Source organism: Carassius carassius, chromosome 15, assembly GCF_963082965.1.
Source record: "Carassius carassius chromosome 15, fCarCar2.1, whole genome shotgun sequence".
NCBI classification, from domain to species: Eukaryota; Metazoa; Chordata; class Actinopteri; order Cypriniformes; family Cyprinidae; genus Carassius; species Carassius carassius.
The window spans coordinates 17082265-17096564 of NC_081769.1; the positions used below are offsets into that span (position 1 = coordinate 17082265).

Here is a 14300-nt window from a genome sequence, read left to right on the forward strand (position 1 = left end):
TTGCTTCCGCCAAAGAAAATAGTCCGTTCCGCGTCCATAGCAACGCGCTGTTTTTCATGGCAACGGTCTGTTATACTTCGCAGCGGTCTGTTATCAAGAAATAACAGACCGCATTCTACATTGGAATTCAGCCAAGCCATGTAATAATCAGAAACATTGTTTGCTCGCTATGAAGGGTGTGATACTATAAAGTATTGGTATATTATTCATAAATGCAAACATAAATGTATGCTATTCTACCGGGAGTAGATATTTATGTTAAAACAATGTCAATGCTTGATGATGCATTTGGAGCTCACCTCTCTTTTCAAAAAAATTTGTGAGCAACTGCTTGCCCTCATTTGCCCTTCTCTCTTTATTCTGCTTCTCTTTTCGTTTTTGAGCAGCCCCTGATATTCCTTTCTTAAGGAGAGACATGACTCTTCACGGCTCACTCCAGCTCCTGTCTCATCAACTGATTCAATCACCGCGGGTCCGCAGCAGAAGCACCTGACCTGCGGGTCGTACCATTTGCATTGATTCGAGAGGGGTGTGGGGCCCTGCACAGCATGAAAATGACTTTTTTTATACCAAACCAGCGCCTAACTACAAGTTTAGTTTTGCACAGGAACTTTTTTAGTTGTACATAAATGCTATACAAATGTTAGTGCATGTATATGTATGTATAGAAAACTGACTTCTAAGGGCCCCCCCCCTGCCTCGGGCCCTGGGTACTCGGTACCCTTTACCCCCCCAGTCCGACGCCCCTGCCTGCACACACACACACACACACACACACACACACACACACACACACACACACACAAACTCTTTCACGAGTTTGCCTGCTCATGCAGTACTGCTAGATAGGCCTTATGATAAACACACTTGGCTTGCTGTCCTTGAAGGAGCAATAATACAGTAGCAGACCTACAGTACATTGACTACAATATAAAAAATTTTAATTGGTCATTCAATTATTGCAAACCCTTGATCTTGTGAAAATCTTAAAATGTCAAACTGATCAAATTAAATTTCTACTGTACTGTAAAAATTATTTTAGATGTAATGCTATTTTTGAAATATTAAGGCACAAAAATAAAACCATTTTTGTGAAATCAATAAATTAAAGTCTAATCTTTTTTTTCTTGATTAAATACATTAAATGTGAATTATTAGAAATGGAAACTGAACATCACAAGTGACTCAAAACCAGAAACATAGTACAACACCATTTTTCATCATTGTATCAATGCAGCTTCTGGGGAACCCATTTATAATTTCTGCTTTTTTACTTCTTCTGTTTTAAAACAACTCCATCTACAAGTTGTCAGGGCTGTCTGCAGCTGTTTCAACTTCCCTTTATGTGACTAAACTTTGAACAGTTTTTATAAGTTTAACTGGTGTTATGCAGCTTGTGTTGTTGCTCGATGCAAATTGAAGCTTATGATGGACTCCTCTACTTCTGTCTTGCACCTCTGTGTTGACAGGTTAGTGAAACTTTACTGCTTTTTCATATTTTAGAAATTATTCAGTGAGTCCTGACTGTAAATAAAGTTAATAGCTATATGATCAAAACCCTTTGTACTATTAATGTAGTGCTAAACCTAGTGCAGCAGAACATAGCTGTCATAGAGTATTCATCATTATCTCTAACATTTACAGACTGTCTTTACAAAGTTTGCTGTAATATGTTGAAAATGTTAATGATTTAAATCTTTCTTTTCATGCATTGTTTCCTCTGACAATCTCATTCCATTGATCTGAATTTATTTCCATGATTTTATCATGATTTGCCAAGAACTCATTAAGACTGCTGAAAAACATAAGACTTACATATATATGTGTAACGCAATAGAAAACCTACACAGTCACGGGAAGAAGGAGGCCGAAACCAGTGAACACTCAAATAAAACTTGAATTACAAAATAAACACAAAACAGTGTGACAGCCCCTCGCATGACGACTGCTGCGCACAAAAAAAGACAAAACTATATTGTGACGAGTGGGGCGGGGCCGAGGGACATGGGAGCGAGGCCGGTGGAGTGATTGGAGATGAACTACACCTGTTCGACCCACCGGTCTCGAGGCCCATGGAGGAGATGGAAGGATATAAATTTGGAGCGACGACAGTGAAGGACGAGAGAGGACCAGGCCTGGGCTTTTAGTTGTGTTTTATTTGCGCGCACCAGTCGTCCGTGAGGGGCTGGTGCGCTGTTTTTGTGTTTATTTTGTTATTAAAATGTTTTTGATTGTCCGCCGGTTCCCGCCTCCTTCTTCCGGATGAATATGAAGGTTTATATCATTACAGTGGTGCCGAAGCCCGGGAGAAGGAGGGACGCGCTGCTGAAGATCCCTCGCCGCTGTGGTGAATCCGCGGTGCCATCGAGCTGGCGAGGAGTGTGCCGCCATGGACGCTCGAGGCGGTGGGCTGGAGCGAGTTGCCGGGGACGGGCGAGCTCGCTACCGGCCGCCCACGATGTGGAGAGACGGCTGCCGTCCGTGAGGGAGCGGAGGAGTTGGCGCCGTTCGCCGGAACGGGGAGGAGCAGGGAACGGGGGACTGTAAATAAAGCGTAACCAAAACCGGCGGAGCTGTCGCCGTCAGGCACCGCGGAGGAGATCGCCCAGCTGGTGGAGGGCCGAGCAGCGGTGCGTCTGGGAACCGGAATTTTTTTTTTCCTCTCTCCCCTCTCTCGTCTCTGTCGCTCCTCCTTCCATCTCCTTTTCTCTCGCCTCGTCTGTCCTACCCCCAGGTTCCCGCAGGTCCCCGTGAGCGCCCCCCCCCCGGAGGGAGGGAGGGGGGGGGGGAGTAGAGCGCAGTCTCGGGAGTACCCCCCGGCCTGCGAGGGGCGATGGGGGTATGTGACGAGTGGGGCGGGGCCGAGGGACATGGGAGCGAGGCCGGGGGAGTGATTGGAGATGAACTACACCTGTTCGACCCACCGGTCTCGAGGCCCATGGAGGAGATGGAAGGATATAAAACTGGAGCGACGACAGTGAAGGACGAGAGAGGACCAGGCCTGGGCGTTATTTTAGGTTTTGGTTTCATTTTGTGGGCACCAGTCGTCCGTGAGGGGCTGGTGCGCTGTTTTGTGTTTATTTTTGAATTATTAAATGTTATTTGATTGTCCGCCGGTTCCCGCCTCCTTCTTCCCAACGATTAGGAAGTTTTTATCATTACATATATATATATATATATATATATATATATATATATATATATATATATATATGGGCATAGATTTTTTTTTTTGTTATCTAGATTAATCTCATTGTAATCTTGGAATTAATCTAGATTAAAATGGCTCATTTGTATTCTGCCAAAGGCATTCAGAATATGTGTGCTACCCAAATAAAGTAATGACTAAAAGTAAGTCTTTGAGAACGGGTTTCTCAAGCCAGGTGGTGCATTAGACCAGGGGCTCATCTCCTGTTTCCAAAATGCATCACAAAATGCTTGAGAAAGCTGTAAACTAATTACACATTGTTTCACACATACTCCATCTGCAGTGCGTATGCGTTGCATATTTTTTTTACGCACCCATGTTAACTGATTCCAGCGTTCACACGGTTGCGGTCCGTCAGTGCGTTCCAGGAGCGTTGCGTCTGCAGCAGTGCAGCGATCGTTTACGTACCGAGTAGCGGACTGCAAACGCGTCCTGTGTGAAAGCACAATGAGTATGAGTCCGTGCTGCTTCTGCACCATATACGTAACGCACACTGACTGCATACGTACTGCACACGGAGTATGTGTGAAACAGGCGTGCGTCTTGTCGAGGTTTCCATTGGGAAGCTTCTTTAAAAAAAAAAAAAAAAAATTCCCTGAAGCAAACCCAGCGGGTTCAGCTGCATCTATGTTAGCACGTCACGTTTGATGTGGTAAGTTCACAGTAGGCATACACACAGGTTCGAAGACTTGTTGTCGCCCCCTACAGTGAAATTCGGCTAGGTATACATCCGCGATAAAATATCAAGGTGAAAGTCATCATAGCTCGCCTATTATAGGCCCAGCTCTCAACCCAACTTTGAGAATAGATTAACGCCAATATTTTTTTTATCGCCCGATTGCCGATAACGGGCCACCACTAATATATATATATTTATATATATGTTAGAAATTATATGTAATTAAGGAAATATATATAAGGCATATGTATAGGAGGAAAGCTGATTTTGCTAAACTCATTTCCTGTCATGCTGTCTCTGGAAATTTCCTTTGTGGACAGAGTACACTATTGAAACCAGTTTGCTTGATATTAGCAGACATATATTGTAATTAGATTCTTTTACAATCTCTGAATATCTTATATGATTAAAAGCCCTGTCAACAATGAAATGGTTATTTAAATATACATATCTCTTTCTTCTTATTTTTTCCAGTACTTTATGGACAGAAAGTTGTCACTGATCCTAAGGTTACTGTGTACCAGGGTTATGATGTCACACTGTTATGCCAATATATCCGTGGAAGCACAAAAGACAACATAACACAAATGCAGTGGACATGGCAGAATCAGTCCAGTAAATATCAAATCATTGTCTTTTCCATTGATCATGGCCTTTATATACATGAGACACCTCTGAAAGACAGAGTCAGCTTGAGTAAGAGCTCTCCTTCGATCGACGAGGCCTCCATCATCATCAGAGATGTGAAGATAAGTGATCAGGGAGTTTACAGCTGTGACTATATAACCTTTCCTTTCGGCAGTTATACAGGACAAACCAGTCTGATAGTGTTAGAAGGTATGTAAGTAAATACAGCTCATTTCAACTGACCAAGGCTTCTAAAGAAACTGGTGTTTTATAAGAAACTTAGTTATATAAATAATGAATAAATTTTCGAAATTATATACTTTTATATATGTTTTATGAATTGTTGTAATGTTGATAAGCAAAATTGATACGTCATGCCATAATTACCTTAATTATGAGATTTTAAAGTGTAAAATCTGTCTCATCCTTAGATCTTAAAATTGACCAGCACTTACAAAAGTTTTTGCCTGTAGTGTCTTGTCTTAATAAGCCTACATAATGAAACATTAAAGTTTAGTTATTTGACAGTTGTGTAAACTATTCAACAATTATAACCTTTTAACTACATTTTTAAGTTTTCTGAAGAATACAAATATGTGTTGCCTGCCCCTGCTATAATGGTTTCTAATGGTTTCTAAAAATAATGATTACTGTGACACATGATGCACCTCTCCTTGACAAGCAGCACAGTTAGGTTTCATTCTTGTTAGTATTACAAATGGCGTGGTATGATTTTCCAAAGTTTGATAATTTGATTCAGTGGTGAAAGTGAATAGATATTGTGTATTACAGTCATGAATGTTTCACCCCTCGATTTCCTAAACTGCTGGTTTATTACGAGCTCCTCTTGCTGATCTGTCCACAGACAGTCGTCCTGTTCTGTCCACCGCTGAGGCTGTAGGGATTGTGACTGCTGTAGTGATCACTCTGATTATTGCTGTTGTGGGGTATTTATTCCTGCGAAACAGACGGTATGTGACCACAAAACATTTAGTAAATGCATCAAAATAAGACCGATTTATGCCAACAGCCAACTATCAGAGCAAAAAACAAACCAAAAATAAAATGCATTTCCAAAAGATTCTCTAATTTGTAATAAAATTGATTTAAAATTTATTCATTGTTAATCCAGCACTGCATCCATATATGTATTACAGGTAAACCAAGATAATGTGCCAGCATTAGACATTATATTTATATAAGAAACACAACATAATCCATCATTGTCTTTATTTTTAACAAACCTGGAACTAATAAAAAGAACATACTGATGTTAAATATAGAATCAGTAAAACAATAGTAAAGTGGCTGAGCTGTAACTAATACATTTATTAACATGTTCAGTATTCAGCATAAAGTTATCGTGAGATGATAAAACACCTTTAACATTTCTCTTTTTATGTGTTGGTACACATAGCAGACGAGCCGGCAGAACTTTCACTTATTGTAAGTATAAATGTCATGCATGGGCTGTTTAAAATCTCTCTTTTAAAAGTGTGAAACTGGACATATTACTAATGCTTGCTTGATTAATTACTTCTGTTTCTTTACATTGCTGTAGATAAAAGGTCTCACAAAAGATTAAATGTAAATAGGAACAGATTTTAGAATTAATTAATTAATCTTATACAAATCTAAGGGTGCAGTTTATGATCTGTAAGTTCAAATTTTAAAACCGAGAGTATGGAGTATAATTACAAAATCATAGGGACAGACTTTTGACAGGGGTTGTATAGGGGGCTCTTTACTTTCCTCTTTGCTCTTGCACTTTAGTCACACTTTTATCCCTTTGACTCTAATCCTCTTCTGTGAAACCATGTATAATGCAGCTATTTGACCTGTGTTTTTCCTCTTTACTAGACACAACTCAGAGCCCCAGTGATCTACAACAGGTGAGACTTCCTGCTGCTGAGAACAACATCTTATCTGTGGGAGCAAAAGTTATTTAGTGAAAGATGCAATCAATCCTGAATCTAATACACAAGTCTTATATTTCACGTGTCAAACAGACCATGAGCTTTACTCTCTTAATCTGTATTAGGATGTCACAATACTGAAATCAGGCAAGGCTAACAGAAGCACCTCATCATCATGGGACACTGAATACACTGCAGTTTCCTTCAGCTGTTGGTCAGAATCAGCGTTATTGCGAGCCTCAGCCAATCAGATTGCTTTGATTTTCCAAACAGTAGAGCAGGAGACTGTGTACGCACAGGCGAAAGACTAATTTTGAGTACAAATGTCAAAGATAATTACTGAATGAGGTGTTTGTACAGTAGAGAATTATACAGCTTGGGCATCTATAGCAGCAGACAATAAAACTCCAGCTTATAAGAAGCAAAACATCATTGTGCTTTAGTATGGAAAATAATTAATTGATAATTATTGTTATCATTCTTTCCCGATTCCATCCCCCTTTCTCTCTCCCACTGCGCTTCTTGTCAAAACGTATTGTACTATTAAAATAAAAAAGCAAAAATGCTTGAAAAAGTGTGCTTGTTTTCTTTTTAGAGGTCACAAATTTAAGAGCTTCTTAAAATGAGAGAAATTAGCTAATTTGAATACATTTTAATACATACTCATTGTAAACAATTATTCCTAAGTGTCCCTTTATTTTCATCTCTTTGTTGGCTTTGATTTACATTTAGAATAATACAATTGTCTGCAGAAAAACACAATCCAGTGTGTACACAGCATAAGGGTTGACAATGGAAAAATGCATGTTGTCAAAGACAAATTCATGCAGATTATTTTTTATTCCAAAGGATTTTCTTTATCTATAGTTTTAACATAACACGATCACCTGGTTTGTAGAGATGTAATGTATCTTTAATGTAAATAACCATCATTTTATTTGCAATACACATTTGTATAGAAATATTTACAATTTTTTATACTAAAAAAGATATTCGGTTCACCATTTTGGAACACCTGTGATTCTTCTATTTCTTTATCATTTATCATTTATCATTAATATAATAAAATATAATGTCTTTTAGACTGAAAGAATAAGTAACATTGGCAGAATCAAATATATATGAGCCAAGGTTGGACCAAAATTGCTTGGATAGGGCAGTCATAAAACAGATGTGAAAATGTCTCTTCTGATTGCTTACAAAAAGCACATGAACTGTCAATGTCCAGATATGTAGAAATGTTACAGTTTACAGGATATATTTTATGTAAAATGTTTAAATGAATTTTTTTAGCTTTATTGGAAATACAGTATTTTCCAGGTAAAATCCAGGCCCTTTTCCAATCTATATCTTCTACCAAAGATCTCCAATAGAACTTTCCTCTTGGATAATTTTTTTTTCTTGAATTGAAAGATTTGGCGCACATGTCTATTGGTATTTTTTGTCTAAAAAAAAAAAAATTCCCTCCAAGAAGAAAGTAGATTGTAGATTTAATGAATTAATGTGTAAGATGAATTAACCCAAGTGAGATTGCTTTAATCACTGTATTAAACTCCTTTGGAGGAACTGGGAAACTGTAGTAAGTCATAACTCAAAAGGTTAAAATAAAAGGTTACCCTCGTCATCAAATAAGGAGAGGATAACGTTAATATTATTTTGGAACCACCTGGGGAAAAAGAAAGATTTATTTCTAACAGTGATATCACTATTATTCCATAACAGTGTTTTATGAGGAGAAAAACTATAAACATAACACAGTTTCCAAGCAAGGAGACATTGCTGATGAAATTTGGACAAGATAATAGGTAGCATAAAAGGTAAATAGTTGCAGTTTAAAATAAAGGAAAGGCTACCAATTTTTCCAAATATTTGTTTGGGGATAAAATACCAAATGGATCTTGGATTGGCAAAACATCTTTAAGTCAATTTATTTTAAACAAGTTTATCATGTCAGAAAAAAAAAAATCAACACCTCCCTCTGCTTTAAAATTAGAGAGCACCTCTTTTTTAAATGTTGTTCTCAACCAATAAAGAAAAAGATTGACATACAAAATGAGAAAGACTTTCTGCCTTTGATAGGAGGACTCGACATACAACGACAGGTCCCGCTGTAACCAGATATTAAGAATATTTTTAGATTTAATTATCCTGGCTGAAAGATTTAAGTGTCGTCTTGCCAGAAGATTTTTTGTAATATACCTAGGTATTTCACTGTGGGCTTAACAGAAATATTTTCTATTGAATCATGATTCAAATCATGGACAGGCATGATCTCACATTTTGAAATGTTTAATTTTAAACCAGAAGCACAGGAAAACTGTTTAATTAAATCTAAAGCCTGTGACACACATTTTTCAGATTTTAGGAACAACGTTGTCATCTGCCCAATGTGAAATTTAAATTTCCCTCCCAAAAACAAAGATTCCTTTCAATTCTTGATTCTGAACAATGCTCACAGATAGTTACTCTGCTCTCAGTAACTAATAAAAATAAAAAGGGAGAAAAAGGGCAGCCCTGCCTAACACTACGCTGTAGGCATACATCAAATCTGTGAGAAGTGTCAAAAAAGTGTAATAATAACAGAGCTGTTGATTCCTTTATAAAACATAGAAATAGTAGAAATAAAAGAATCCTCAAAACCAAACAATTTAAGTGATTTTAAAAGAAAATGGTGTTCAATCGTGTCAAAGTTTTTTTTTTAAATCAAGAAAAAGAATAAGACCTTGAGAGTGCATGGAATCTACTTGACTAGTTTTATATTGCTGGATATATGACGTCCTTTTAAAAAACCAGATTGTGTTTCAGATATAATAGAATTCAGATTCAATTTTAATCTATTGAAATTTACGATTAATTATTGTAACTGAAAATCATATATACTGTAGGTCAAAACTGTCAGTTGTTTGTGAACTAAATCTGCTGTAAAGAGTGATCTATTTAAGACCACTGAAATGCTTGATTGCAGACTGTATTGTGGGAGCTGACGAGACGTGAGGGGTGCACATCCATGTGCAAGCTTTTATTTAGAAACATAGTCAAACACAAGCAGGGTCAAACAATGGCAAACAGGGCAAGACACAAGAGTATTCCGAGAGCATGCGTGGCTCATCGATCGGCGAACAATATCCAAAGGGCTTGACAAGAGGGGTAATCCATCTACACGAGCAATAGTCCAGGCAGGGGAAAACAGAGTCCAAACAGCAAGACAATAGAGCAAAATCCAAAAACATTCAAAAGATCAAGGCAACGAGGCAAGGAACAAGACTGGGAAACAGGAAACTAGGAAGTGCTTGGTATAAGGTAGCTAGGCTAAACAATACTCGGCAAGTGTGTGAGAGGAAGTCCAATGCTTGTAAAGTGTGTCTGATGATTGTGACATGACATCATGACACAGACGATGTACCTCAATCAGTGTCTCTGTTTATTGTAAAAAAAAAAACCTGACCTGACTGATATTTTTTTTTTTAAATAAAGTCCAAATATTTTTATTCAGCCCCCTAGATAGATTACATCTGCGGGGAAAAGAAAGGATGTGATGTTCAGAACATGGTAACTATATTAATTATCAAAGTGGGAAGTGATGGCTAGGGGTGTTTTTACAACACAGACAAGGTTTGAGAAAGAAAAAATCATTATGAAAATATAATAATATTTTCCTTAAAATGTTTTTCCTAACTGCAGGCCTTTTTCTCATGTCGTATAACGGTGATGTTCTGTAAAAAAAACAAACTTTAAAACACTTTTTTTCTTCCTGGTGAAGATCATATGGTCAGATCTGTCTTCTCTCAGGTACATCGCAGTACAAGCTTCACAGTGAACATTACTCTCGTCAATGTAGTCCATATCAACAACAAAAATATATCTTGACTCCATATAGTGGTTTTTTTGGAAAACAATCTCAGGTATTTTGAGCAGTAGGATTATGAAAAATATGTGCTAATATAAAATTTTACTTAAGTACATAAAAAATCTAGTATTTTTGCACTTTCACTTGAGTAAAATTGAAAAAGTAGTACTTTTAATTTTACTGGAGTAATATTTTTTATACGCATCTGTACTTTTACTCAAGTACTTGATTTGTGTACTTCGTCGACTGCTGATTGTAACAAATCACCAACACACAAATACACACAGATTGCTAGTATTATTATACTTGTGGAGACACTTGGTCCTCATAATGTAGAGAATACCTTGTACACACACACACACACAAACACTTTTTTTTCACGAGTTTGCCTGCTCATGCAGTACTGCTAGATAGGCCTAACGGTAAACACACTTGGCTTGCTGTCCTTGAAGGAGCAATAATACAGTAGCAGACCTACAGTACATTGACTACAATATGAAAAAAAAATAATTGGTCATTCAATTATTGCAAACCCACATACCTTAAAACGTCAAACCGATCAAATTTAATTTCTACTGTATCTACTGTAAAAATTATTTTAGATGTAATGCTATTTTTTAAATATTAAGGCACAAAAATAAAACCGTTTTTTGTGGAATCAATCAATTAAAGTCTAATCTTTTTTTCTTGATTAAATACATTAAATGTGAATTATTAGAAATGGAAACTGAACATCACAAGTGACTCAAAACCAGAAACATAATGCAACACCATTTTTAATCATTGTATCAATGCAGCTTCTGGGGAACCTATTTATAATTTCTGCTTTTTTACTTCTTCTGTTTTAAAACAACTCCATCTACAAGTTGTCAGGGCTGTCTGCAGCTGTTTCAACTTCCCTTTATGTGACTAAACTTTGAACAGTTTTTATAAGTTTAACTGGTGTTATGCAGCTTGTGTTGTTGCTCGATGGAAATGAAAGCTTATGATGGACTTACATAATGTGTTTATTCCTCTACTTCTGTCTTGCACCTCTGTGTTTACAGGTTAGTGAATTTTTACTGCTTTTTCATATTTTAGAAATTATTCAGTGAGTCTTGACTGTATATAAAGTTAATAGCTATATGATCAAAACCCTTTGTACAATTAATGTAGTGCTAAACCTAGTGCAGCAGAACATAGCTGTCATACAGTATTCATCATCTCTAACATTTACAGACTATCTTTACAAAGTTTGCTGTAATATGGTGAAAATGTAATTGATTTCAATCCATTTTCTTTTCATGCATTATTTCCTCTGAAAAACTTCCATTGATCTGAATTGATTTTATCATGATTCACATGATGACATTAAGACTGTTGAATAAACATAAAATTATACATGTACTGTATGTATGTGTGTGTGTGTGTGTGTGTGTGTAAATAAGGAATTATATATTAGTTATATGTATAGGAGGAAAGATGATTTTGCTAAACTCTTTCTGTGCCTTACTTTATTATAAAGCACTTCCTGTCATGCTGTCTCTGGAAATTTCCTGTGTGGACAGAGTAAACCACTGAAACTAGTTTGCTAGATATTAGCAGCAGAGGTGGGTAGAGTACCCAAAAACTGTATTCAAGTAAAAGTAAAAGTACTTCTAGAAATATTTACTCAAGTAAAAGTACTAGTCTTGAATAGTTACTTGAGTAAGAGTAAAAGAGTATCGGATAAAAAATCTACTCAAGTAGTTACTAGTTACTTTGGGTCATATAATACTGAGCCTATTTTTATTTAGATATATAGATAAAATGTATGTAATGTATGTGTGTGTGTATAAATGTATATATTTCATCAGCCTTTACTCCAATTTATGTAATTTATTATAAAACCCTGTCTGTTTACTTAAGTAACAGATATAGGTGTCATGCCATAACATATTTTTAATACGACTGACTTTATATTAAATGTGAATTTAACATTGAAAGTTAATGTGATATAAATATTGCTACTAATCTTTCATTGTTAAGAAAGAGAGCAAATAACATTTACATTATTAAAGATCATTTTCACTGACAGTCTAGATTTCAATCACTCTCAGAAACTCCCATTAAAATCACTGAAACTGTTAACACTGTGAAATCAATATCTTAATTAAAGATTCGTACACACATCTGCACTTTGTTGTTTCTGACGAGAGAATTCGCCAGAAAGAGGTATTCAGTCAGTGAGCGAGTGAAGGAAGAGCCGGCATTTTAGCGATAACGCAAGCAAATAATATCCTTTGCAGATTTGCTTTCAATTCAATGCAGTTCCAGCCACGTTTTCAACGCTCTTTCTGTTCTTAAACGTTACAACTCCGAGTGAACCACTTCAGACGCTCAGCGCGTGCGGCAGGGAACTGAACGACTCATTCAAACTGATTCATGAACCAATTCACTCGTTTGCCAATTGGTTTGATCAAGCCTTTGAACAGAATTGACTCAAAAGAATGAATCATTCGCGAATGGGCATCGCTCATTGCCCAGAGAAAAGTAGACGGCGCGTTTGGAATAAACTGAAGCATTTATAACATTTATTGCATTAAGATAAAGCAACGAGAGGAGTGTCGCCCACAGTAACGAAGTAAAAGTACAGATTTTCCCCAAAACATTTACTCAAGTAAGAATATAAATTACCCATCTTTAAATATACTCCGAAAAGTATTAGTTACCCCAAAAAATTACTCAAGTAAATGTAACGAAGTAAATGTAACTCGTTACTACCCACCTCTGATTAGCAGACATATATTGTAATTAGATTCTTTTAAAATATTGGAATATTTTATATGGTTAAAAAGCCCTGCCAACAATGAAATGGTTATTTAAATATACATATCTCTTTCTTCTTATTTTTTCCAGTACTTTATGGACAGAAAGTTGTCACTGATCCTAAGGTTACTGTGTACCAGGGTTATGATGTCACACTGTTATGCCAATATATCCATGGAAGCACAAAAGACAACATAACACAAATGCAGTGGACATGGCAGAATCAGTCCAGTAAATATCAAATCATTGTCCTTTCCATTGATCATGGCCTTTATATACATGAGACACCTCTGAAAGACAGAGTCAGCTTGAGTAAGAGCTCTCCTTCGATCGACGAGGCCTCCATCATCATCAGAGATGTGAAGATAAGTGATCAGGGAGTTTACAGCTGTGACTATATAACCTTTCCTTTCGGCAGTTATACAGGACAAACCAGTCTGATAGTGTTAGAAGGTATGTAAGTAAATACAGCTCATTTCAACTGACCAAGGCTTCTAAAGAAACTGGTGTTTTATAAGAAACTTAGTTATATAAATAATGAATAAATTTTCGAAATTATATACTTTTATATATGTTTTATGAATTGTTGTAATGTTGATAAGCAAAGTTGATACGTCATGCCATAATTACCTTAATTATGAGATTTTAAAGTGTAAAATCTGTCTCATCCTTAGATCTTAAAATTGACCAGCACTTACAAAAGTTTTTGCCTGTAGTGTCTTGTCTTAATAAGCCTACATAATGAAACATTAAAGTTTAGTTATTTGACAATTGTGTAAACCATTCAACATTTAGAACCTTTTAACTAAAATTTTCAAGTTTTCTGAAGAATAAAAATATTTGTTACCTGCCCCTGCTATAATGGTTTCTAATGATTTCTAAAAATAATGATTACTGTGACACATGATGCACCTCTCCTTGAAAGTGAAAGTGGCATTGTGCATTACAATCATAATTGTTTCACCCCTCGATTTCCTAAACTGCTGGTTTATTACGAGCTCCTCTTGCTGATCTGTCCACAGACAGTCGTCCTGTTCTGTCCACCGCTGAGGCTGTAGGGATTGTGACTGCTGTAGTGATCACTCTGATTATTGCTGTTGTGGGGTATTTATTCCTGCGAAACAGACGGTATGTGACCACAAAACATTTAGTAAATGCATCAAAATAAGACCGATTTATGCCAATAGCCAACTGGGCAAAAAGCAAACAAAAAAATAACATCAACTTCCAAAGATT

At 36.5% G+C, this 14300-nt stretch overlaps 2 protein-coding genes across 2 annotated transcripts in view; both read left to right on the top strand.

Annotated features, from left to right (window-relative positions):
• The window catches only part of pafah1b3 (platelet-activating factor acetylhydrolase, isoform Ib, gamma subunit), a 140099-nt gene that overhangs the window by 66611 nt on the left and 59188 nt on the right, over positions 1-14300 (top strand). The window lies entirely within an intron of this gene.
• On the top strand, positions 11164-14232 carry LOC132157909 (nectin-3-like protein). The gene is made up of 3 exons (XM_059567170.1): positions 11164-11323; positions 13155-13517; positions 14087-14232. Exons 1-3 carry the CDS (start codon positions 11263-11265, stop codon positions 14230-14232), a joined length of 570 nt encoding a protein of 189 aa, XP_059423153.1. The 5' UTR covers positions 11164-11262.